At 38.9% G+C, this 27,901-nt stretch overlaps 3 protein-coding genes across 10 annotated transcripts in view; 2 read left to right on the top strand and 1 right to left on the bottom strand.

Moving 5' to 3' along the window:
• Positions 1-27,901, top strand: part of LOC5577895 (Down syndrome cell adhesion molecule-like protein Dscam2) — a 574,667-nt gene that overhangs the window by 293,044 nt on the left and 253,722 nt on the right. The window lies entirely within an intron of this gene.
• LOC5568373 (pancreatic triacylglycerol lipase) lies at positions 13,316-14,524 on the top strand. Its single transcript, XM_001657977.2, has 2 exons — positions 13,316-13,593; positions 13,654-14,524. The coding sequence occupies exons 1-2, from the start codon at positions 13,379-13,381 to the stop codon at positions 14,453-14,455; spliced, it is 1,017 nt and encodes a 338-aa protein (XP_001658027.2). The 5' UTR covers positions 13,316-13,378; the 3' UTR covers positions 14,456-14,524.
• LOC5568375 (pancreatic lipase-related protein 2) lies at positions 26,612-27,875 on the bottom strand. Its single transcript, XM_001657979.2, has 2 exons — positions 27,590-27,875; positions 26,612-27,535 (listed from the first exon to the last, which is right to left on the bottom strand). Exons 1-2 carry the CDS (start codon positions 27,802-27,804, stop codon positions 26,722-26,724), a joined length of 1,029 nt encoding a protein of 342 aa, XP_001658029.2. The 5' UTR covers positions 27,805-27,875; the 3' UTR covers positions 26,612-26,721.

A 27,901-nucleotide genomic window follows, 5' to 3' on the forward strand; every position in this document is an offset into this window, starting at 1 on the left:
CGCCATCATCCGGCAACGCTGCCTCAAGATGCTGCGCGTACGTATTGGCGATATCCGGTTGCTTCAGTCGCGCTAGATTGTACCGAGGCGGGCGTCGGTACCGTACATCGTTGATGACGGATAGTTTTGGGCGCAGTTTCACCATCACCAGGTAGTGGTCGGAGTCAATGTTAGCGCCACGATAGGTTCTGACGTCGGTTATGTCGGAGAAGTGCCGTCCATCGATCAAAACGTGGTCGATTTGCGATTCTGTCTGCAGAGGTGATCCCCAGGTGTACCGATACGGGAGGCTGTGCTGGAAATAGGTGCTACGCATGGCCATATTCTTGGAGGCGGCAAAATCTATCAGTCGTAGGCCGTTCTCGTTCGTCAGCTGGTGGGCCCTGAACTTTCCAATCGTCGGTCTGAACTCCTTCTCCTGACCAACCTGAGCGTTCAAATCTCCTATGATGATCTTGACGTCGTGGCTTGGGCAGCGGTCGTACTCGCGTTCGAGCTGCGCGTAAAATGCATCCTTGTCATCATCAGTGCTTCTGGAGTGTGTGCTATGCACGTTGATTATGCTGAAGTTAAAGAATCGGCCTTTGATTCTTAACTTGCACATTCGTTCATTGATCGGCCACCACCCGATCGAGCGCCTCTGCATATCACCCATCACTATGAAAGCTGTTCCCAGCTCGCGTGTGTTGCCGCAGCTCTGGTAGATGGTATGATTACCTCTAAACGTTCGCACCAATGCTCCTGTCCAGCACACCTCCTGCAGCGCTACGATGTCGAAACCGCGGGTCTTCAGTACATCGGAGAGTATGCGTGTACTTCCAATGAAGTTGAGAGATTTGCAGTTCCACGTACCGAGTTTCCAATTGCTAGTCCTTTTTCATCGCTGTGGTCTTGGCCGATTGTTCCGGTCCGTATTCTCTCGTTGACGTTCCTGTGCTGATGTGTTTTTACGGTTGGCTTGCAGGGCCTGACACCAACCCCCTAGATTTCCGGAGGATCATTCCCTCTAAATGACCAAATTCCAGAAACAAATTCTAGATAGTTACAAAACAAAACAAATTTATTTCTTTTCGAATGGGAACTGACGTATTTCGCACTACAAAGAATAGATATTGATAGCAACCTATCAGGTTTCAATGAAATTTTCTGGATGACTTAATTTTTCCAAAATGTATCTGGACTACCATTTAAAAAGGGTTATACTTCGTTACCCGATTATTTTTTTAATATAGTAATTGAAAAATAGCAACCCCTACAAAAAAGTCATGCATACAAAGACTTGTAGAGAATTTTCTTAATTTTTGAACAAAAATACTAGAAAATATAATTTGCGGCCTACACTAAAAAAAAAGTTTTTTTTTTATACAGACAATTTCAGTTAGACATGTAATTACAAAGGTAGCTCTAAAACCATTCGTATGTTTTGAATGGGTAACATCATACATTTGCACGTAAGTATGAATTTTATAGCAACATACAAAAAGACAAAACTCAAGTTTTCCGATCCTCGTGTACCTGTCAAGCACGTGAGTTGTCTGCCAAAAGTTCATAAATTTGGCGGCATATTTACCCGAAATTGGTTCACATTTTGTGGTTTTGGTAACACATTCTCGATAGCTGGAAACAGGGACCGGAACTATCGTCCTACTCGATTCGGTTAGGCTCTTAAAATTACTTCAAACCGTTAAAGTAGTGCGTCACATCTGTTATGATTGTATAATTTCCGGGTTTACTAATATTTGCGACAAATACAATTTACTATATGTTGATATTTACTATTTAGGAACTAGAAGTTTATTTTTTCATCGATAGCTCCACTTTATCCCAATAAATGTGAATATTACAGGTAGCATACAAGAGCATCAAAATCAGAAAGCAAACCAGAAACAGTAAAATCGTTCCCTTGGGTATTCCTCTTCACTGTTCCACACTGACTTGTGTTTGGTCGGTTCCATATCCTGATGCTCTGTTGTAATACGCCAAAGCGAAATGTTTTGTTTTAACCCTTCCAGTGGGAAAATGATAACGAAATGTGAACCGATCTCGAGCAGCTTGGTATGTTTTCTGTACAAATACCCACCGGCAGACTGGGACACATACATCGTTAGTGGGCTCAGCGCAAGGATAGGGAATATATATTTTTTCTGCCTACAGCAATTTCTCTGTATACTTCTACGTTTTGTACGTCTATTCGATGGACGTGTTTTGGAATCCCTGGATATTGCTGTTTTTTCGCGGTGGCATGTGTGTTTGCTAGCCGAATATCTAACCTGAACCTTTTAGTATGCACGTTTTTTTCATTTGTTAAAGGATGGAAATTTCAAACGTGAAATTGGAAGTATAGTTGAATCTAAGTGATAAAGCGACTCTAGATGGATATACGGTAAAAAATGAATTCTTCGATATCGAACAGCTCTTGAATTCAACGTTGCATTTTTTTTAATTTGAAAATATGAAAGTCAAAATGAACGTTTCCGCCCAACACAGATTTGAACCTTCCTTCTGAGTGCAAGTCTTGTATCTTACCTCGACGCTAACTGGCATCTGATAGAATGGGTCGAAATAATCTCAATATGTTATACACATAGTTGTCAATGATTGTTTCACCAAACAGACGTGATGTCCAAAATCAATCACTTTTCACTTTATATTGTTAAAGACAATTAAGCGAATTCAATGTTCAAACTCTACAAATCATAGTGATTAGTATTTTGAATTAAATCAAGAATTCAATCCAATGGATCGAAGGTTCTAATTCTTACCGTGTACACACACCATGGCTTCTTAGTAGTAAGAAGTTGTTAAAATATACGGAATTTACTAGACAAAAATAATATATGGGATATACAATGTCAGTTAATAGCTTCTCTGGAAAAATAATACAAAACGGGTTAGTTGTCTTCAAAGAATCTAAAATTCACAATATGATGAATAAGAAAAAAACATGTAACCTGAGATATTTACGTGAGTGCCCCAAGTAATTTCGGAATATATCCAAATTCAGATGACTAATGATCAAAATTTACACAGATTCTAAGAGAAGTTTTCGCGATTTTAATATTATTTGTTGTAATATTTAAGAATATGAAATTTTTCGAAATATCAAAAGGTTTCAATGAAAACTTTTCAAACGAATCTTTTGATCAATGCATCACGTGAAATATTTTCTCATCATACTTCATTGGCACAACCGACGGATGTTATTCATGAAATCTAAAGCATCATCATTCAAAGCATTACCAACCAACCCATATCCGAGCGATTTGTTCTGTTCATACCTAGGCTACTGACGGAAAACTTTATGGAGGCTCAACAGGATGAAAAGACGTACGAAAAAAAACACAACCAGCTCCACTTGGCTTTGGAACGCGTAGCTCATCTTCCACTTTCCGGACGGATAACTGAAAGGATGATGTAGGTCGTGCACGAAACCACATTCCACGTATACTCGTTGAACCAGTTTCCAACCTTTGACCCTCTTCCTCCTGATCCAGACGGATGTCCCAATTGCCATCCAACTTCTGCCAGTCCACCCTGTGAGCGGGAGTGAATTATTTAAAACCCATTTGGTAAATTAAAGTTGGGATGGATCGTGCAGCACCACCTCTATCTCTCTCTTTAGAGAATGGACAATGAGCGTGATGGGGAAAAAGAACCACGGGAAATGAAAACCACTTGATGGATTGAGTCTGCTAATCGAACGCAATGAGTTTATATGGTCGTAGAGTCGGTAATGAGATCAATCGAAAAGCTGAGGTGAAATAGATCATTCCTGATCAAATCATGCACGATATTCTTGTTCCCATCGTCTTCTTTGCATATTTTTCCATACTTTGATTAACATTCTGCTGAACCACAATTTCTAGCTTTGAGATGATTATTAATTCATAATTACCCCCGTACTAGCAGCTTCATTTTTTACTGCTGAAAAAAACTAGTCACACCGCCATTACTTTTTTGTTTCTTGATATTTGTGCACCATTTTTCAAAAGTTCTCAAAAAGTTCTTTTAGTTTTGGAACCTGTGTCGATATTGATCATCCATTCTACTACCTGACAGTAACACATATAATTGACGATTTATCCGTTAGGCGGCACTAGTAGCAAATGTAACAAATGTCCTTCAATCTTCAATATCTTAAAACCCAGATGAGCTAGAAGGTTGGTATCTTCGGCAAAGTTGTTCAGCAGATATGCCTACCTGCCCGTACCACATATAATTGAGAATTAAGCCGTTAGGTGTCGCTAGGTGTCGTGGTTGGTAAATGGCTGGGCATGGCGTAGCATTGGTATCTCGCGGACCTGAAGGAATAAAATAGACCCCTTTGTGCGGTCCTTAGCTTCTTGCCCAGCAACTCCTATCCCTACCTCCTCGCGGTACTGGCCGGGGTACGAGTAACCTTAGGGAAGATCGGGTAACCAACCCCGGTGGGAACTTTGGTCGTATGCTGACAGGGAAAAGGGGGTTTTCTTTTGCTTTTGCTTCTGCAAACCATGTACTCCATGTTAGGAGCGGCTCACAACAGCGTCTGTTTCCCCATGTCAGGGGCGGCTGATCATCGTCCGAGTGCCAGAGAAGGACTCTGTGGACTGTGCACTATGGTCCTCCGAACATTTAGGGGAAATGGTCCTCCGGAAATCTAGGGGGTTGGTGTCAGGCCCTGCAAGTCAGCCGTAAAAAAAAATCAAGCAACAAATAATCAACGAGAGAATACGAACCAGGACAATCAGCGAAGACCACAGCGAAGTAAACGGACTAGCGATTGGAAGCTCGGTACGTGGAACTGCAAATCTCTCAACTTCATTGGGAGCACACGCATACTCGCCGACGTGCTGAAGGACCGCGGATTCGGCATCATAGCGCTGCAGGAAGTGTGTTGGAAGCGATCAATGGTGTGAACGTTTAGAGGTAACCATACCATCTACCAGAGCTGCGGCAATACCCATGAGCTGGGAACAGCTTTTATAGTGATGGGTGATATGCAGAGGCGCGTGATCGGGTGGTGGCCGATCAATGAGAGAATGTGCAAGTTGTGCAGCTCGAACGAGTACGCCAGCTGCCCAAGCCACGACGTCAAAATCATCATAGAAGATCTAAACGCTCAGGTTGGCCAGGAGGAGGAATTCAGACCGAAGACTGGAAAGTTCAGCGCCCACCGTCTGACGAACGAAAACGGCCTACGACTAACTGATTTTGCCGCCTTTAAAAATATGGCTATTCGTAGCACCTACTTCCAGAACAGACTTCCATACCGATACATCTGGAGATCACCACAGAAGACAGAATCGCAAATCGACCACGTTCTGATTGATGGTCGGCACTTCTCCGACATTATCGACGTCAGGACCTATCGTGGCGCTAACATCGTTTCTGACCACTATCTAGTGATGGTCAAATTGCGCCCAAAACTCTCCGTCGTTAACAACGTACGGTACCGACGACCGCCCCGGTATGACCTAGAGCGGCTCAAGCAACCGGATGTCGCAGCGGCATACGCGCAGCACCTCGAGGTTGCATTACCGGAAGAGTGTGAGCTGGACGAAGCCCCTCATGAGGACTGCTGGAGAACAGTAAAAGCAGCCATCAACGATGCAGCTGAGAGCAAAATCGGGTACGGGGGACGGAGTCGACGGAACGATTGGTTCGACGAGGAGTGCCTGGAGGTTTTGGAGGAGAAGTATGCAGCGCGGGTGGTCATGCTGCAGCAAGGGACCCGGCAGAACGTGGAACGCTATAAAAGGAAACGGCAACAGCAGACCCGCCTCTTTCAGGAGAAAAAAACGCCGCCTGGAGGAGACGGAGTGCGAGGAGATGGAACAGCTGTGCCGGTCTCAAGAAACGCGTAAGTTCTATCAGAAGCTCAACGCATCCCGCAACGGCTTCGTGCCGCGAGCTGAGATGTGCAGGGATAAGGATGGGAGCATTCTGACGGACGAGCGTGAGGTGATCGAAAGGTGGAAGCAGCACTTCGACGAGCACCTGAATTGCGCTGAGAGCACAGGCAATGAAGGACGGGATAACGGAGGAAATGCATTCGTCAGTACTGCGGAAGATGGAAACCAACCAGCCCCCACTTTGAGGGAGGTTAAGGATGCCATTCACCAGCTCAAGAACAATAGAGCCGCTGGTAAGGATGGTATCGGAGCTGAACTCATAAAGATTGGTCCGCATAGGCTGGCCATTTGTCTGCACCGGCTGATAGGCACAATCTGGGGAACAGAACAGCTACCGGAAGAGTGAAAGGAAGGGGTAATATGCCCCATCTACAATGAGACAAGTTAGATTGTGAGAACTTTCGAGCGATCACCATTCTAAATGCGGCCTACAAAGTATTATCCCAGATCATCTTCCGTCGTCTGTCACCTGTAGTAAACAAGTTCGTGAAGTTACCAAGCCGGCTTCGTTGACGGCCGATCGACTACGGACCAGATCTTTACTGTACGGCAAATCCTCCAAAAATGTCGTGAATACCAGGTCCCAACGCATCACCTTTTCATCGATTTCAAGGCGGCATACGACAGTATTGACCGCGTAGAGCTATGGAAAATCATGGACGAGAATAGCTTTCCCGGGAAGCTTACGTGACTGATAAGAGCGACGATGGAAGGTGTGCAAAATTGTGTGAAGGTTTCAGGCGAACACTCCAGTTCGTTTGAATCCCACTGGGGATTACGACAAGGTGATGGACTTTCGTGCTTGTGGTTCAATATTGCGCTAGAAGGTGTTATGCGGAGAGCCGGGCTTAACAGCCGGGGTACGATTTTTACGAGATCCAGTCAATGTGTTTGCTTCGCGGATGATATGGAAATCGTCGACAGAACATTTAAAAAGGTGCCAGACCTATACACCTGCCTGAAACGCGAGGCAGCAAAAGTTAGACAGTTGGTGAATGCGGCCAAGACACAGTACATGCTAGCTGGCGGGGTCGCGTGCGACAGGGCTCGCTTAGGTAGCAGTGTTACGATAGATGGGGATACGTTCAAGGTGGTCGACGAGTTCGTCTACTTTGGATCCTTGCTGACGGCTGACAATAACGTTAGCCGTGAAATACGGAGGCGCATCATCAGTGGAAGTCGGGTCTATTATGGCCTCCAGAAGAAGCTGCGGTCAAAAAAGATTCACGCCCGCACCAAATGTACCATGTGCAAAACGCTCATAAGGCCGGTAGTCCTCTACGGGCATGAGACGTGGACGATGCTCGAGGAGGACCTGCAAGCACTTGGAGTCTTCGAACGTCGAGGGCTTAGGACGATCTTTGGCGGTGCAGGAGAACGGTGTGTGGCGGCGAAGAATGAACCACGAGCTCGCCCAACTCTACAGCGAACCCAGTATCCAGAAGGTGGCAAAAGCTGGAAGGATACGATGGGCAGGGCATGTTGCAAGAATGCCGGACAGCAACCCTGTAAAGATGGAGTTCGCTTCGGATCCGGTTGGAACAAAAAGGCGTGGAGCGCAGCGAGCTAGGTGGGCGGATCAAGTGCGTATCGATTTGGCGAGCGTGGGCAGAACCGAGGATGGAGAGATGCGGCCACGAACCGAGTATTGTGGCGTGAAATTGTTGATTCAGTGTTAACTAAATAAATGATGAATGAAATGAATGTGTCGCTAGTAATACAATTCCTTCAATTGTCAACATCTTGAGATCCTGATAAGCTAAAAGGTTGGGGTTTTTGGACAAAGTTGCTCTTCAGATCGCGGTTTATATGGCAGTAATAAATATAACTAGGAATTAATCCGCTAGGTGATGCTAGTAACAAATTCTTCAACTTTCTATGTCTAGAGATCCTGACAAGCTAGATGGTTGGTGTCTCCAACAAAGTTGTTTAGCCGATATAGGGCAACCTAGCAGAGGTCAACATGATTGGAAATTTATTCGCTAGGTGGCGCTAATAACAAATTTCGCTCAATCTTGAACATTTCGATATCCTGATGAGCTAGAAGGTTGTTGTATTCGACAAAGTTGTTAAGAAGTAACAATGCTTGTTTGTCAGTAACAAATATTATCTGTGAAACTTTTTCTTTAATTTTCAATATCTTAAGATCCTTATAAGTTAGAAGATTGATGCCTTTGACAAAAGTTGATCAGCAGATCAAAGGCTATCTGGCAGTAAAAATTTTAATTGCAAAAGCATCGCGCCAGATAAAATCTTCAATCGTTTGAATCTCAAATTTTGTTGAGCTAGAGTGTCGGTTCTTAAGCAAAGTTTTTCAGCAGATCGAGGGTCATCTAGCAGTGACAATTGATATACAAGGATGCGCTAGTAACGAATTTTCTCCAATCTTCTGTATCTTGAGATCCTGATCAGCTCGTCTTCGGCACAGTAATTCAGTACATCAAAAGCTATCAATCGGTGGGCGATGTAAAGTATAACACTAGGAGGCTCCAGTTTTTTTTATCTCATGTGACTTATGTGCCAGAAGGTTAGTATCTTCCGCAGAGTTGTTCAATAGATCAAGAGTTATCTGAGATGGAAAACTGAATAAATATTCATCCGATGGTGCTTCAATCCAAATTTTCTCCAACCTTCTGCATCTAAAAATCCTGAACAGCTAGATGTTGGATTTTTGCCAAAAAGTTCCAAGCACAAATATCTATTTGATAGTGATAAAACTGATCCAAATTTTGTTCCCCAGATGTCACTTTTCTATGTCAAGCACATTGTTACCAACCATTTGGGTAACAATGAATTTATGTGGTGGAAAGGCAAGCTTTTGGTTCAGATTAATTTAATTGATATATATTTTTTTATTTTGTATTATATAAATTATTTATTTAAATGTTTAAGTGTACGATAAACGTTAATCTCCACGGTTAAGTGTTTGAGTGATGTTTATTTTACGGTTAGCTTAGCTTAGCTTAGCTTAGACTGACTACACATATCAATGGTTGCTATTCCGTGATTGACCGAAGTCAGTGAAAATGCACAAAGAATCAACTAGAAGTTCGGCTGGGATTGGCCATAATCTTCTTCAGTGTGCATAATTCAGTGCCTCTATTTATACAGGGTCAATAACGGCGCCGGCCACGTCCTTGCAGTCAGGTGGGATTGGGGGAAGGAATGTTAGTGTGTAACCTTTGCTATTTGGAGACCGTGTTTGCCTCTGCATCTCCACAAAGGTTACTGGAAAAGATGTTTGTTAATGGGGGGATCGTTGGGTCGAAGGATTCACTTTAATAAGTGATTAGACCATGGTAAATAGTTTTTTGTCAAATATAAATATGCTTTTATGAAAATATAATATTTTCATTTGATATGAACAATTTCTATGTAAAGGAAAATTATGCCGACACTTGAGGTGACGAACCATTCAAAGTTTGTTGAACAAATATCTAAATGTAACATTCCTACAGCTGTCAGGACGAAAGCATGTGTTATTATATTTTACTTATTTGAAAAGAAACAAAAACTCGATTGGCTGGAACATCATAGAACACTCTTATTCTTATGCCGACACTTACAGTGGCGAACCATCCAAAGTTTGTTGAATAAAGTGAACCTTTCGCAAGTTTACACTTGTAGTGTCGAACCATTCAAAGTTTTTTTTTTTATAATTACAAAAATAAAGATAAAAAGAAAGGGGTGTTTTGAAAACAAAAAAAAATGTTAAACATATATAATTCATGAATTAGAGTTTATGTCGACACTCACAGTGACGAACCATTCATAGTTTGTTGAAAAATCATATTTACGTCCTACCGTTGTATCGATTAAATGTGCAGTCATACATATTTTATAGATTAGAAATAGTAGCATGAAACGAGCTCACCAATTGATCCGTCATCCTTAATTGAGCAGCAACAATCCACATTCAGATTAACTCGTTTGCTTGGCTATATAAAAGCACTCAGAGAAAATAGGCGCACGACCCGAGAGGGAAAACAACTGACGACTGCTCGGGCTTTCTTGACGCACTGCCAAGGAGCAATCGTCAAGGTCGAAGATCAAACAGAACTAACCGATCGCGGCACTTTTTCACTTTACTCGACCGACGCGCGACATGTTTGATCCTGCCCTCGTCATCCGCTCCCGCAGAAGCAAGCGTCAAGGTCGGAAGATCAAACAGAACTCCTTTGAGTGATGTTTATTTTACGCTTAGTAGCTAAAGGTGTCTTTATTTATCTATTTTGTTGTTGATTTCGAGTGCAGATTTGTTCTTTATTTATTTATTCACTTATTTATTTATTTATTTATTTATTCATTTATTTATTTATTTATTTATTGATTCATTCATTATTGCAATTACAAATTTATTTATTACCCAGACTTTTTATTTACAATATTATTCAGATTGTTTATTTATTTTTCATATTACATAAATTTCATATTGCGTTATTTACAACAAAAGGAAAACAAGTGAAAGGTTAGGGTATGTTGTAACCCACTCAGAATCTTATTTTTAAAAGTTTTGTAAGATACCTTGATAACTAAAACTTGTTTAGAGTGTAAGGAACTCATCGTTACCAAGACCCACTCATCACAATAAAAAAAAAACGTCTTCTTGTGATCTATCATCAAGGACATAGCAGGTGGATAAGGAGAGTGGCTAGTGGAAAGACACCCCACCCCAAATAAATTCTTTCCACGGCGGATAACTGGCTCCTAAAAATCCTATTAGCCTTCGCCTTGCATAAAGGCTAGATCAAAAAGAAACAAGAAACATTCAAGATGCTTGTTTTCCAAGCTTAACCCCTCTACCGGCAGCTTTATTTTTTAACATCAACAAAATATTCACATCGCTACAACTTTTTAGTTCCTCGATATTTTTGCACAATTTTTTCACAAATTCACAAAAAACTATTCCAGTTTAAGAACCTGTATCAAAATTGATCATAGATCATCTGAATCCGGAGATATTCCAAAATTCCTGGGGGGACCGACGTGTTAACCATAATCCACGTTAATTTCTCAGGCTACAGAATTGTTATCGTATTCGGATATTCACTCTTCGGAATGATACATTGATGCGAGTATATTGTGAAAAAATGAAGCAATTTGGTGCAGCCGTCTTTGAGAAATGAGCATTTATGTTTCTGGTACCACGCTGGACAAATGAAGATCTTGAAAATTCTTAAAAATCTCATATCGTAATTTTCAGATTTCTTTAAAAATATTGAACCGATTTGTATGATTTTTTTTTTCAGAGTAGCTCCTTATTACCTGGCATTGTATAGTACACATTTCATTTTTTTGATAAATTGACCAAAAACAAAATGGCCGTCAAAGACATTTTATATTGAGAATGTCGTCCCCCAAAGAACATCGGAATATCTTCAAATCTAGATCACCAATGATTAATATCGACATTGATTCCTTAACTAGAAGAGTTTTTTGAGATGTTGTGAAAAAATGGTGCAAAAATATCGAGAAACAAAAAAGCTATCGCGATTTGATTTTTTTGAGCGGTAAAAAATGAAGGTGCCAGTAGAGTGGTTAATGCATCTTTTTGTCCCAAAATATAATATATAGTTCAAGACAGGGCAATATTTTTAATACAATGAAGATTGTATTAACAAAAGTTTAAAATTTGTTCATTTGTGTCTTCATTTTAAATTTGCACAACATGTGATTTTTGAAATATGTTCGGCCAATTAATAAATACAATGCAAACAGGAACAGGGAAAAACTGCAAAAGAAATATTTTAAAAATTATGTTTACTTTATACATTATTAAAATAGAATCTAAAATCCCAATAGACTTCCGAAACCGTCTTTTTTGGTTTCAAGGTATGTTAGGAATCGATACCAATTTAAAAATATTGTTTTCCTGTTAACCGGTCATAATTGGTATAAACGAGGATCACTTTCTTCAATTTTTGTTATTTAACTGGCATTTTACATACAATATGATACAATTATTTTTGCTAAAAATTATTCTTTCCAAAAGATGTTTAAGAATAAGCGTAATTTACTGAAAATATTTCAGCAGTCTTTGCACTGTTTTTACAATTTTAATCTCTTTGAGGCTATAATGCTAATATTTCTTTAAAAACTCATGTCAATTATTTTAAAAGGCTTCAACACATTATGACAAATATTTTGAATCAGTATGACCCGTGCATCACTTATATCCAAGTAAACTCAACTACTGTTATTCTACTTGCTCTGCTTGCTTTTTATTTGATTTGACAAAAATGTTTGGTATACTTCTGGCTAAAATCTTAAAGGACCTCTCAAATAATTCTGAGATCTGCGGCAGGTTTGCATAAATATTGATTTCAAGAAATCTTTTTCTGGAGGTCCACGGGATGTTTGTAGAGCTTTGAAACGTGTGACCAAACGAACTTTCCCGTGACCATTGTAGAGATTTAAAGTTAAGCACGGTCTCCAAATAGCAAAGGTACCAAATTAACATTGCTTCTATCATTACTACCAGACTACAAAACGTGATCTGTACCGTTACTAGTAGTTATTGGGGCACTGAATGCAATTTCAACCAAATTATATCTGAAATGAAATTTAAAGTCATAATTTGCATGCTTGGTGGGTTAGAACACAAAAAAGTTTGATAAATAAAACTTAAAACTTTATGTAAACATGAATGAAGACAGTGTATCATACAATTTCTGTGACCTGTAGCTATTTTCAGCTGTCTTGTGACGTGCTGGAACTTTTCTGAGAATGGAATCAGATACAACATCCCCAAATCTACTATCTAGTTATGGAGCGTTGAATGTATTTTGATTTTTCGATTACATTTATAATTCATTAGAAATGTGTGTAGAACAATAATCGTACTAAAAAGGTCAAACTATTTCACTTCTTTCAATGCACTGTTTCTCCAAATATTTCATTTTCTAATACAAAAACTTTTATTTTCATTTATTTACAGGTAAGCTCGGAACAAACTCAAAAGTCTGTTTTGCAGGTAATAATCTTAACATTTATTATGTTTATTGGAATTCGTGGACCCAAACTGAAAATTTTCCATTTTATTGTTTAATAATCAATGCAATTTTCTACCATGAAAATATACAATGTGAACAATGAGTTGTCATTGATTAACCGAAGCGTGCCTGACTTGTTGATACAGCTGATTAATATTGCGAAACTTCTTCTGCATCATTAAGTAATCACGTGTATTGCATTATTTCATAATCAGCGGACTTCTTTAAAAGTGTCCTTTTTTCAATGTCAGAGATAAACATACAAGCTGGTATTATTTTAAAATTTTATTTGCTATTGCAGACAACCAGATACTTTTATCAATACTCATCATTGTTGTCTGTGTTCGAAAAACGCTTCATCAAAACCGAATCCAATCGAACAATGGCGATCTTTTTTGCGAAAACTGAATATTAGCGCGAATTTGTGGCACTTTCTATCATACAAGTTGTTGAAGTTGAATAAGCTACACTGAGCCACTGGGCAGTGGAAAAATGAAAATTTTACTAACAATTTTAGTGCTTGCCTTACTTGGCGACAGGGCATTTGCTGGATTACTGAACATATTCACCGCAGATACGGATTATAATGCCGCTCAGCTGATGGATAGTTTGTTCGGTGCACTGGCCAATGGAACCAAAGTTATCTTGAACGGAGGCTCTACTGGTAATCCATTATCGGTGGACATTACTTTCTGGTGTGGAAATCGGTAAGATGACGTTCAGAATTGATGGGAAACAGTTGATTTGATGAACATACACGATTTTAGGAACAACCCAAACCTGGTGCAGACAATGTTGGATGACAGCAGTCTGACTTCGAAGATCTCTACTTCAAAGCCATTGGTGTTCATCATTCACGGCTGGATGGATAACAGAAGTCGCAATTGGATCAAGGATATGACTACAGATTACTTCAAATATTTTGACACTAACCTTTGCGTAGTGGATTGGGGAAACCTAGCTATTTTCGGTTATTATATGGCGTTTAATCACACCTTTACAGTGGCGAAGTATCTTTCCCAGTTCATCTCGTCCGTATCCTCGAAAGGAATCGCCATGAAAGATATTACACTAGTTGGCCACAGTATGGGAGCTCAAATTGCAGGAAATGCAGGTAGTGCTCTAGGTGGTCAGCTTGGAGCTATTTACGGCTTGGATCCCGCCAGTCCCTTGTACATGATGCCCCTAGACATTGGAACTGCGAAGCGTTTGGACAAAACGGATGCCAAGTATGTGCAAATGATCATCACCTCGCGTTGTTTCTGGGGAGTCTGCATTGCCGATGGTCATGAGAATTTCTATCCAAATAACGGAATGGTTCCCCAGCCCAACTGTGCGATACCGCTGTTCTCGAATGCGGAAGTTGCCGAGCCGATTTTGTGCAGTCATGTCCACGCCCATACCCTGTTCCGATTGGCGCTGAACCCAAGCAACGTCTACATGGGAAATACTTGTCCAGTCTGTCTTTTTGGATTGCTGGGTAAAAAGTCGAAAATGGGTGTCTACAGCAGCCGTATTGCTGGAGATTACTATCTGTCGACCGGCATTTGGCCACCATATACTATCTAATGAATGGTTAACAATGTGTAAAGATTTACGTGTTGTTATAATAAAAGTATAAAGTTTATTTGGAAAGAATGTGACAATTTAAAATTTGATTCGAAATACTAAGGGGTCATCTATTATTTTCTTAAGGTGTTAAGGGGTTGCGTAACTTTTCCCCGAATTAAAATTATCGCGCATTCAAACTGTACTTTTTCACAATTAGGTAATAAGTAATAATTTGTTTTCCTCTTTCGTTACCGGAATTGGCATCTGAGGGTTTTTTTTTATTTTAGTTAGTTTCTAGTAGGACTTAGAGCAAAAAAAAGCATTCACTTAATATGTCCATTACGCCCCTAATTCCTCTATCAACAAGCTATAACACACAAGTATCGATATCAATTCAAAAATCAACAAATATAAAAACGCACCTTCATCATCAAGAAAGTAAACTTAAAGCGCAGCAAACGAAAACCTTTGCGATGCTACCGAGAATGACTCATCCCACCCAAGAATCGCCTTGTTCTCAGAAAGGACGAATGTTGTTTTTGTTTTCCCACTTTTCGGTCTGTGGAATCGCACTATTTTTACCATCTTGTTGAAAACAAGCTGCACTTGCCGCGGAAGCTGGAGGAAAGATTAATTTCGTGCTAAATGTTCACGGTAAACAACGATGCTGAAATCAACATCGTCGAGCCAGAGTCTCTTCCTCCATTTTCCTACAGAGCAGCCTTGCACTATTTCGGTTCCGGTAGCACCCTCTTTTTGCCATGTGTTGTGCTGCTATTATGGATCCAAGGGGGCTTTACTGTTGGGTAATGAGTTTTTAAGAAGTTTTACCTCTTTGCTGGTGTGTGTGCGAAAAGTTTTACTGGTAATTATGTGATGCTCTGTCTTTGGCTCGTTTCCGGTCTGTATTCAGAGAACGTGTGGAGGGGCAAAGGGGAGTTTGTGGTTTTGTCAACAAGATGTGTTGGTGTGGCGTATATTTGTAAGAAGACTTGATCACTCGGACTACAGATGGATTAAGATACTGACGACGGTTGCAAAGGATATGTAATGAAGGCAATTTTATGGGTAACGATGGTACAACTTTTTAGAAGGGATTACATATTACACATGTTTAAATCACACCCAAAAACAAGTAATTTTGCTAAAAGGGTGCTAGTTTTGAAGAAGGAGACTCATGGAATTTTGTCAATGATATTCTGCTGAGAAGCTCTCCGTTGGCGCAATCTAAAAACACACGTTCAGATGTTAGCACTTAACACGTAGAAAAAATAATAATACCTAAATACAATCAATTATTCGCTTATTTCAAACAAAGCTTTGGTGCAAAATAAAAATTACGGTTTAAATCAACAAACTAAGATTTCATGTTTTTCGTTCCAATATATTCTAAATAATTTCAACAATGCTTGATTAGAAATAACAAAATCTGTCAAAAGATACAAACTATAGTGGAATTAAATGGTATAGTACTAAATTCGGTTCTTTCATCTACTTAACAAAATTATTTATATTTGTTGTGTTTCTTAAATAATTTTTATCATAAATCCTGAAACAACAGGCACATTTCTATCGAAGGAAAGGTTTTTCTTCAGGCGATTTCTAGCCATGACGCACTTTTCTTAATCTGATATTATATTCAAGGATATTTTCTAAATCCGGACATCCAATTAACTCTGATAGTCTGTTGAAGAACCACTCTGATGAAGAATTGAATAGAACAATGGAGGGCTAAAAGCAACATCAGAATTTCTCTGCGACTTCGACGCATATGTATTTTCGCATCCATTTTTGCGGAAGAGATTAAGAGGACCTTGAAAAATAAAAATTTTGGTTGAATAAGATAAACAATAATAAATCACTCAAATTATTTTCACAAGCATATTGAATTGAAAAACATATCACTAAAAATAATCTCAATTATGGGGACGGACCTGGTGTAGTGGTTAGAACACTCGCCTCTCACGCCGAGGACCTGGGATCGAATCCCATCCCCGACATAGTCACTTATGACGTAAAAAGTTATAGTGACGAAAGCAAACAAAGAAGGAGATATTTCAGGACAAACGTTAGAAAAGGGCACATCGACATTGATAACCAATAGCGTAGCGCAATTCAACTCGATCACACACATCAATATCAAAAATTGGAGCCCTTTCTCTTATTTTATTTAATTAATTTTTACCCCAGACTACAGCAATCGGTAAATCGTTCGGCAAAACGATTTCATATCTTTAACCCTTACTATACAGTGGGATTCCATTTTAGGCAACTAAGTTGAAAATTTCAGTTGCCAAAAACGGAACCGTATAAAAATCGTAGCTCTTTTTTTTTAATTTTTAGGATATCGTTAGGATGCTGCTACATTATTTTTAAGGAGTCAAATAATGTTCAGACTTCGGAACCGTCCACATCGAAGCATATTTTCATATGGTAGGACTAAACCATGAATCTGTCTATCTGTCTATAATGATTCTATCATTATATTGATTCTGAAAGACGTTCTACATACCGTCAAACGGGGCTTCTTTTGACATTATTTCCACATTCTTCAACTTTGAGGATTTGTAGCTCTGTGAATAATGGATAGATTTCGATAATTCTTGTGCATATTTAAGTTGTATTTGTAAGCAACCAATATGCAAAATATGAAGCAAATCCATCAATAAATAAAAAAGTTGCTTGAATAGCGAAAAAAAATGTGTCCTTCAAGACAAAAAAGGGGCTACTCTGGACACTTATAGAAATAAATACGTTTTGATAGTAAAATGATTTTTCATCATAAATTTCAAACTGTTTCTATTGATTATCGTTCATTGTGATGTTTTCGAATGTTTTTCAATGATATACTTAATTTAGAAAATTGTAAAGCTTGAAAAAACTACACATACCTATACAATACTTTTCACAAAAACATGCTATTCATAAGTCTTAATTTACATGATGATATGTCAACTTTACTGCCTTTTAAATGTCAGCTAATAAAAAGTGACTTTTGCTTGATTGTTCAAGTTGATGCAAACGAATTGTGTAACTACCAAGTACTGCGATGAATAATTAGCTTTGTACAGAAATATTCGTTCTGATTCCTAATGTTATATGAACGATATGTAGAAAAATCTAATTATTTCCTGTAACTAAAGGTAATTTTTATTCCAAATACAATCCATGAAGTATAAGAATAATGATTCACAAGATCATAAACAATAAAATTATAATATTTTTGAGATGGCGTAAGTGGAGTTTATTTTAGCAGTTGAAGGATGCCATTGCTTTGTATAGCAGATTCATGTAAAATATGACTGAACAATATTTTTTAAAGATTATGTTGTGAGTTTACTGTTTATACGAGTTGAAATATGTATGCTTTACAATTATTTACTTTTCTTAATCCTTTGTTTATTTTTTATTGTGTTGTAAAATATAGGAACCAACACTTTATAATTAAATATGAGTCGTAAAATTAAGACATTTGATTATTTATTTTTCTAAAAAAACAACTTTCAACATAAATCTATCACAAATTTCTTTGAATCATGACGATTCGATAGTTTTGTGATGTTCCCAACAACTTTCCACGATATGTGGAAAATTCATACAATGTTTACATAGCAAATGTTTTGTAGCTTGTGAATATTTGTTTGGACTTTTTTGATATATTTTCTTGTTTATCCTGTTATTGTTGACGTTGTTCCAAAAATATTCATGCCTGATTGTTGAACATAAATTGGTTAATAAAAGTGCTGAAGACACAAAATGGCTCAGATTAATATTTATTCTGGAAATAAATCCAAAACGTGAGTGTCCAAAGTAGCCCCCGGAATCAAAAGTAGCCCCGTCTGACGGTACTTCTAATTGCTTAAATGTTCCAATGAAGGCTCCCCCAAATCTACGCGACTTTTCACGGCGACAGCGACAAAAAATCGTCGCAATTTCGTTGTTGTGTAGCTGCAAGCACTCTTTTGTGGAACCATCTTGACTGACACGACGCGAAATCGCGTCGCTATGGTTTAGACGCGCTCATCAAACAGTGCATGTAGCGAAACATCAGCGAGACCGCCACGATTGTTTGTCGCTTCGCCGTAAAAAGTCGCTTAGATTAGTGTTGCTGAACAGCGATCGAAAACACAAGGCACGATGGTTTTTTCTAGACATCAAAATACGAACATTTGTTTGTGTTTCATTTGCGGCTCGTTGCTTCTCCAAACGCCATTAATGTATCTACCGATGTACTAAATTCACTCGGTCCGGGAATTGTGAAACTTGAGCGGGGCACGCATCCGTATGCTCTCCTCGTGTTTTGACCCCGCTCAAGTTTCACAATTCTCGGACCGAGTAAATTTAGTACGTCGAACAGTGATGCGAGGGCGTAAAAAAGTCGAAAAATTTACTTCTACTAACTACCGAAAAGCTAAACATTACATATAATTTGCAATTGGATTAGATGGACTCAATTTGTCCATCTAATCCAATTGCAAATTATATGTAATGTTTAGCTTTTCGGTAGTTGTTAAACTTCCACTCGGCTGGTTAGCCGTGAACCACGATTCATAATTAAAAACAAGTATTACTTCTACTATTTATTTCCAAAATGTTTTTGTATTTTTTTATAGTAATTGAAAAGTCTTTTTTCAAAATTTCATGGATATTGAGTGGGAATTGAATTTTTAGAGCATTTTGGAAAACGTGACCAACGTAATTGCATTTTTTGCTCCTTAGTACAATATATGTGGAAAACAAAGAAAGAATTTAGAAAGTTTCTGAATGTGAGCACACACTCGCACACATATCACACTAGCCTTAATTTAAAGATTTTTCTGTCAAGTTTCAGTAATTCTTAATCTCATATTGCGCAACATAGGTTTTCTGTCGTTTGACTAACCGGAGTGGATGCGACAATACTGAGTACGGTCATATATTATTGAATGTAATAAATACTCCTGTTTAAGCTTTAAGGGCGCTATTTGTTTAAAAATCATTTAGTAAGAAACTAATATAACGATACTATTTGATTTTATTTTCAAACCATTCACTAGCTGGGCTCAAATGCCGTATAGCTTGACGAAGCCAATCACCCTCATTCTTGTGAAACGAGTTGACCCCGGGAGAAGATGTTCAGTCCCAGAAGGGGACTGGCTTAAGCCCCAAACAGCTGGTCTTGAGCCAACGGCCGCTTCCGGGGTGGGCACCAAAGGCCGTCTTCTGTCTCCCGGGTCCCAAGGCGTGTTCAGTAGGGGAGACTTCGGATGTGGGAGTCTTAAGAGAAAAACTTTAATTCAACTTACGTATATATATTGATCATAGCAGATGGTGGACGGTGAGGGGCAGAGGATGCAGAGGTTGATGGTGCTGAAGAGAGAACTTGGGGTTGGCAGTGGGGTGTTCGAACATTACGGGTGGTTGATACGAGGGAGCCGAGGGGCGGCCGACAAGAGTACACCGAGTAACTACCGACGGCAAGGCCAGCTTGTTATTGTTTTCGATCCGCCCAGTAGTATTGCCGGTCGAAGAACTGGTAGTTGCGGGAGCGAACCACTAAATTCGCGAGGGAAATCCAGCGGTCGTTGTTGTAATCTTGAGAGCCTTGCTAGATCGGCCGTAGCTATGCTCACTGGGCTTCCTCGTGGTAGCTAGGTTGGATGTGTCGCAGATCGGAGAGCTTGATGACTGGTGAGTCCCCAAATTGATGAGGTGGTTCCAGCGGTCGCAGATGGGCTAGACTAGGGTGTCGTTCAGCAGCTACGCCCACTGGACCTTGACAGGGCACCCGTCTCCACGTGGATACCAGGCCGGATCTGGCGATGGCCGAGAAATCGATTTGCTCCGTTCTCGGTACTTCGGGAGCCGAATCGATGAGCAAAAGAGTTGCGATCGTTCGCCGAGATTAGTGGGTGAAACCTCACCCCGAACGTAATAATCGCATAAGGGCCGGAACAACTCGTTGTGGTCACCGTAGTTAGCCTTCTACACGAGGTCAAACTTCTTCGCAAAAACGGTCCTGTGCTTACTCTTTGCTAGTAGCTTTCTAACTGCTCGCTCCTAGATCTGTTGAGGTTCAGCCCCCACTAGCACTCATTTCTCCGGCGTGGGTACTGCGTTTTGCCACCTCCGTTTGAAAGAGTGGCGATTCTCACGGTGCCACCCATTCGCAGGATTGCGTTTGGAGCGTTTGCTCTCCCTTCTTCTTCTTCTTTCTGGCGTTACGTCCCAAGTGGGACAAAGCCTGCTTCTCAGGTTAGTGTTCTTATGAGCACTTCCACAGTTATTAACTGAGAGCTTTCTTTGCCGATTGACCATTTTTGCATGTGTATATCGTGTGGCAGGTACGAAGATACTCTTATGCCCTGGGAATCGAGAAAATTTCCTTTACGAAAAGATCCTCGACCAGCGGGATTCGAACCCACGACCCTCAGCATGATCATGCTGAATAGCTGCGCGTTTACCGATACGGCTATCTGGGCCCCTGTTTGCTCTCCCAGCCGCCCGTTCTATTTGAAACGATCGTTATCTAGCTTACTACAAATTATTACTTGACCTACCGCCCACATCAAAATTGTGTAACTTGTTACCGTACGGTAACATTTGTTTACTGTGGATCTAACTTTCGATCGAATCCTATTCGTTCGTATCCACGGCCCACTTGATTTTGCTGGTGTAAACGGGAATGCAAAACGGTTTTCGATCAAAAGAGCATTCGAACGCAAACAAGAATTGGGGTGAATATCACATGTAGATAACATAGAATTCTGATATATGAAAAAAAATCACCTTAAATGGGTTAAAAATGTGATGAAGATAAATAATTCCAAAATGTGCAAAATCTGGTTTATCAGAGTAAGGAGAATTCATTAGAATATGAGAAATCTTATTCAAGATTTTTTCCATCTTTTGTATGGAGAGGAATCTTTGTGCGCCGTTGCATTAGTCGGGTGATGGTCTAATCCACCGGTGTAATAAATTCACTCGGTCCAAGAATTGTGCACTTGAGCAGGGCACGCTCCCGTATGATCCTCACGTGATCGAGTCTTCTAGTGTCAAAATTCTTCGAATTTAGTACAACGGTGGATAAAACCATTGGGTATCGCTCAGTTATATGAGCGGTACGATCCACGCAGCCGATGGTAGGTCATTGGACATAATGGCATATGAAGTAAATTGGCATAACGGTAGTTTGACATAATGGTCATTTGGTAGAAAGTCATTTGGCGTAATATTCGTTTGGCATAATGAATCTGAAACCATTACTTAAGGCGACATTCGTTTTCACCAGGGGGGTTAAATGAGTAAATAATTAGCTACCCAACATTGATTCAATATGGTGTCCAGTATCTTTGTTTTAATTCTTTGGGACTGACAAAACATATGATGTTTTGGATAGGAGACCTCAATGATACCTCACTGAGGCGAAAAATATTCAACAAAATGTTGCAAAGAGGGTAAAAGTCATCAAATACGACGATTCAACGCAATATATTTAATTGTCAGCAACTAGCACTAGCAGCACATGAGCCGTATACTCGAAAATCAGGAGCAAGTTAAGGCAAATCGACCACAAAGTGGGTACTAAAAACGATGTGAGGAGGCGCCGGAATGTATGCTGGATGACAACCGTGTCAATCCTCTGGTTCATGCTTATTATGGAATTACAGTCAACCCTCCATGAGTCGATATTGAAGGGACCATCGACTCATAGAAATATCGAGTCATGGAACATCAATGCTATGGAAAGCTGTTTGAGGGGACCATCATAGTAACCATGAAATTTGATTTTTAGTATGGTTCCATGAGTCGATATCGAGTAATGGAACATCGACTCATGGAGGTTTAAGGTGACACAGTTTGGAATCAACTCTTAAGATTGCACTGAAACTTCAAAGGCACAAATCTCGCGAAGAAAGCATCCAACAACAGTGAACTTTTTATTTTGGCTTTGTGCACTAGCAGAAAGCTTAAAATAAGAAGATCAGGAACGTTTGCCAACTACTTCTCCAGTTTTGTGCCTTTAAAAACGTGAATAGGGAGAGAAGTCGGCCATTGTGCCGGCCATCTTTGGATTCCAAGATGTTTCACCTTAACTGTAATTGGTACAAAACAAAATGATGCTTTAGCCAACAATCCCATGCCCTTAAATAAACTCGTTCATTACCGACAGTGGAAAAAATATTGCGAATAGTGTATTATTATTCACTCAGAGTTTTCCCGTTTTCCAAATATTCATTATTCTTTTGAGTTGAGCTATCGGAATAAATTTTGATACTGAAGCCTTTGACAGTTGGGTGCCAAAACTTCGAAAAACCAAACGTCGAATACCAAAACGTCGAAGAGACAAAACGTCGAAGGGACAAAACGTCGAAAAGTAAAAACATTAAGAAAACTAAATTTCTTGGAAGAATGATTCTCTTCCGGAAGAATGAATAGTTCAGTGTGCCGAATGTTATTCACAGCATATGTAATCGACCCCGATGTGAAAAAAATAACTCTGGCAAAATATGTTGAAAATTCGACGTTTTCGACATTTTGTCTTGCGACATTTTGTCCCTAAACCGCCTTTGATATATTTATCACAAATTTACCATTTTTCATATATTGGTTGTTCTTTGGAAATACAGTCAACTCTCCCTTACTCGATATTGAAGGGACCATTGAGTTATAGAACACAAAACCAGTGCAAATGCGATACAAGGGACCATCGAGGTAGCCATGAAAATCAACTTATACTAAGGTTCTCTAACTCGATAACGAGATACGGAACATCGAGTAAGGGAGAGTTAACTGTATGATGTAACAAGAATTAAAGTTGTTACAGCTATTAATTTCAATTTAAATAACTAGAAGGTAAACTCTTAAACATAGGCTGTATTTTGGACCTATATTGTTCCGATAGTTATTGGTTCTGAAGCTGATATTGGACTTCCTTTTTAAATAGGTGAATTATGACTACATTAACATGCCCAAGTTATAAAAATGAATTGCTGCAGTTACTTCGAAAATACTAAACGCAATTTTTACTTTTCTGCCGTTTTTATGTTGCAGTTTTTTTTCTCGTCCAATCTTCTCTTGGTTCTTCATTAGTTTGCCTTCTTTGAAAAATAGACTATTATTTAGTCATACTATTATAAGACAATATTTTGAGAAGCTTTTTACTACATTTTTATATTTTACTGCTAATGAATCAAGCAGTCAAGAATTGCTGTTAAAATAATCACAGCTTGCACATGCCATGGGAGGGAAAAACCGATACGAAATTTATGTACGTCACAGTGAGCCGAGATTCTGCTGTCACAAAATGTCACTGTGAGCCCGGATCTTAAACACTGGACTAACATGATAATAGTAATTAATCAAAACATATTTTCGAATTTCATCAAAGGTGACACAAATCAAACAAATATCAATTCAAAAGTACTCAAAAGTAATTTCACGATAACACCTTTAATTAAGATTGAATACAAAGTAATGAAATACGCATCTTTTTTACATTTTTGAATAGAAATTAATATTGAATGCATAGAGTACTGTGGCTTTTTTTCCATGTTAGTCCGGAAAGATCGAAGGTACACTATAAAAGAAAACTAGCGATATGCATCAAGTCTGCCTTGATTGTCGTTGGCAAACTGGAGATATCTTACAGTTTGAAACAACTTTGTTTAATATTTTGTGTGTAGTATCTGTGCCTCCCTCCCAGGCACATGCTAATATTTCAACACAAGTTATTTTTTTGCAATCACAGGATCTTGTATCAATGTTTGAAAAATCATTATTTCAATCACAAATTTGCCCTATTTACAAAAATATGTAATTCTTCTAATAAACACTTCTAAAATTTAAATTTAAATTGGATCTCTCAAAAATTCTGCCAGATATATTTACTTTTAAAAATGTGTTGTTCGTTCAAAGCATGTTTTGTGAAGATTTTTTGACATTAAAGCTTTAAACATTTTAAATAAAAAAAAATCTTCCATATAAAAGCTATTATGAACAATGCTGTAATAATAAGTTTTTGAATCAAAGCTTTTAATATTATGCATATAAATGTTCCCTTCTTAAGATCATTGAAAACCTGTTCGTAATTATTTCGGTCATACATAAACCTGCCTTCGACCAATTTCATATTTTCAAGAAAATGTGATGTTACAACAATTTTTAGCAACCACTGTTCATAGTTTAATTATAAACTCTACTACGACTTATTTTAATCAACTGTTTCTAAGATTTTTTTTAGTTTGCTTAGGTTAAAACATTAAGATGTAAACCCAACCTATTGCTTTCAGCATTTGTTATCACTGCTTTGTGCTCTAGTCTGCTGAGAACTAGTCAGAAATTTTTGCTATGTGGTCGGTGGTTTCAATCTTAATAAAATGCTAATATTGAAGGAAAAAAACAGTTTGTCATTTTGCAAAGGTGCAGAAGAAATCACAAATTATATATGATTTATTGAGTTTGAATCTGCTCATTTCAAATCACTTATTATGCCAAACGACCTTATGCCAAACGACTTTATGTCAAACGTCATAAGTGAATATCTCGAGTATGGGATAATCCAATTATCAGCATGAGAAGCGTGTGTTCTAACCACTACACAGGCTTGTCCCCTCTACAATTTTTTTTTTTTTGCAAATAAATATGGCACCTTATATCGAATTATTGAATGCAGTCAAAAGCGAAACATAAATTATGATTTTTTTTTTCCAAATAGAATATCGATTAAACCTCTACGTCCTCACTAAAACAGAGCCTGCTTCTCAGCTTAGTGTTCAATGAGCACTTCGACAGTTATTAACTGAGGGCTCAAAGTTGCCATTTTACCATTCGAATATCGTGTGGCAGATACGATTATACTCCATACCCAGAATTCATCAAGTAATTACTGACGTATACCTTATAGTAATTTTAGATGTTACGATTGAAGAAATATTTGATAGAACATCTTAGAGAGACACTCCATATGACAACACAAGCAAAATCCATAAAGGAATACTTTATGCTATCGCAAGAAAATCAAATCAGATTACTTATACCAATTCGCGGGAGATTTAAAGCATTCTTATTTTTTGTAAATACTTATGTTTCAAAAATTGAAGAACCAGAAACATGAAATTGCTCGGATCATCATCACAAAAACTGTTGACATTTTGTCTAATTTCCGCCAGTAATTGTGTCGAAAATAATGCCTGCTCAAGAAAATCAAATTCGATTTCGCCATAAATTCTCTAAGGTATATCGTCAATGCTGCTTTGAGAAATTTATTTAAAATACAATAATATTTTCAATACTGCTTGAAGCAAGATAGCAATGAAGCAATCTCTGAATTGAAAGATAATAATGGATCATTTTGGAGAGGAATATAATGGTGCAATATATGTATAATGAAATTTCTAGATAAATTTTTAGAAATTTCTGGCAAAATAAACCATAGAAATCTCATAGAAGCTTCTCAGAATAAATTCTAGCAGGAATCACTAAAGTAATTTGTGGATGAATTCTAGGATGGGTATTAGGAGCTGGTTCTGAAAACATCATGAAACTCGTAAATTATTGGAGAAATCTGCCTGAGGTTTGCGGGAAGTGGCGGGAATAATAGAGGCGCTCCTGAAAGCATCACTGTTTAAATTTCTGAAAATTTTCAGCATAAATTCAAGAAGGAATCCCATAAAATACATAAAAGGTTCTGTATAAAATCATGGAAGACGTTACGGATGAAATAATTGCAACAGTGAAAGGAATTAAAGGAATTTTCGAAAAAAAAAAACTGTTAGAGGTTTAAAACTCTTAAACAAAAATAAAATTTACGAAGACTACTAAGGGTCGATTTCTTCACACCGCTTAGGCCTTAAACCTAGTTTAATAATATGAGTAAACGTGGTTTACGGCTTAAGCGAAGGTGAAGAAATAGGCCCTAAGTGGGCAAAGCGATTTAAAATAAAATAATCATAGATCCGAGGAAATCATGAGAAGTAAAATGACTAAAAATCAACGAAAACTAAGTGACTCGCGAAATCCACGATTATTGTGATTATTACTACATTCGTGCCATCAGAACATGCCGGGCCCTCGGACCCCTCCAGAAAAAAATCCCTACTACGCCAATGACCGTGGTAAGTAGTCAGGACGTATATTGATATATACAGGCTACGGATAATTTTTTTCTGTTTTTGCCTATCATATTGCTAATTATTGATACAAATTCTATACTACATTTTGCCGCTGTCAATTTATTTACAGAATATATCAAACCGAATCGATGAAATACGTCAAATGACCTTTTTCTGTTCTCCTAAACTTATTTATGTGAAAGGTGTAAATGCGGATGTTTTCACATGGAAATTACCTCCAATACGGCTTGAATAAACACCCATTTTTGTGGTCGAGCTAAATAAACACATCAAAGCATAGTAGGAAAAGTAATCCACACAAGCTTTTCCGGTGAAAACATTTTTCGGATTGAGCGCCATTCGGAACAGCGTAATCGAGTGTGAGTGACTGCAGCTGATCAGTTCCGGGCTCTCGGCGTTAGACAGCAGCGGTATGCCACAGTTAACTTGGGGCACCCATCCTCCATTAGGGTAGAAATTTTCATGGCCATCTCCAGCGCAAACCCCGGTGGTACATTTCGAGGTAACGATCGTCTGTACGTACTTGGCATCCGATTTGTCCAACCGCTTTGAGGTTCCCACATCGAAGGGCATCGTAAACAGAGGTCCAGCAGGATCTAATCCATAAATTGCACCTACTTGACCACCCAAATTGTGACCAATGTGTCCACTGATTTGCGCTCCCAAACTGTGACCAACGAGCGTAACTTTACTCAATGGAATACCCTGATTGCTAAGGTACGTTATGAACTGTGCCACGTATTGACCAACGTCGAAGGTGTTCTTAACTGCGATCATGTAGCCAACGATGGCCAAGTTGCCCCAATCTACGACGCAAACGTTCGTGTCGAAATATTTGAGGTAATCATCCTTAAGCTCTTTAATCCAGAAGCGGTTTCCATTATCTACCCAACCATGCGTGATGAAAACAATCGGTTTAGAGGTGTCGATCTTCGCCTTCAGGTTACCGTCATTTATAACGGTTCTGGACAGGCTGGCTGTGTTTCTAGTAATGCAAGACGTTAATTTCGTTTGAAATCAGAAAACTACACTAACTTACCGATTACCGCACATCAGCTTCACATTAACCTCAATGGGATCGGTATTGTTTCCTTTGATCCAGAACTCTGTAGTGTTAATCACAAGCCCGAATAGGGTATCCATGGCAAATGCCAGATTATAATCCGTAGTAGTGCTCAAGATATCGAAAAGTCCTCCGAAAACTCCCCCGAAGCTCGAAAGAGCGACGAGTAAGAATAATTTTGAGTAATACATTTTCTTACGAACGAAGGATAGGTGCGCGTTCGAGGTCACAATTTATCCTTAAATGACGCCGAACCATATCGACTGGCTCAGTAATATAGAATTTGGC

The sequence above is a fragment of the Aedes aegypti genome, chromosome 2, assembly GCF_002204515.2.
Source record: "Aedes aegypti strain LVP_AGWG chromosome 2, AaegL5.0 Primary Assembly, whole genome shotgun sequence".
NCBI lineage: Eukaryota > Metazoa > Arthropoda > Insecta > Diptera > Culicidae > Aedes > Aedes aegypti.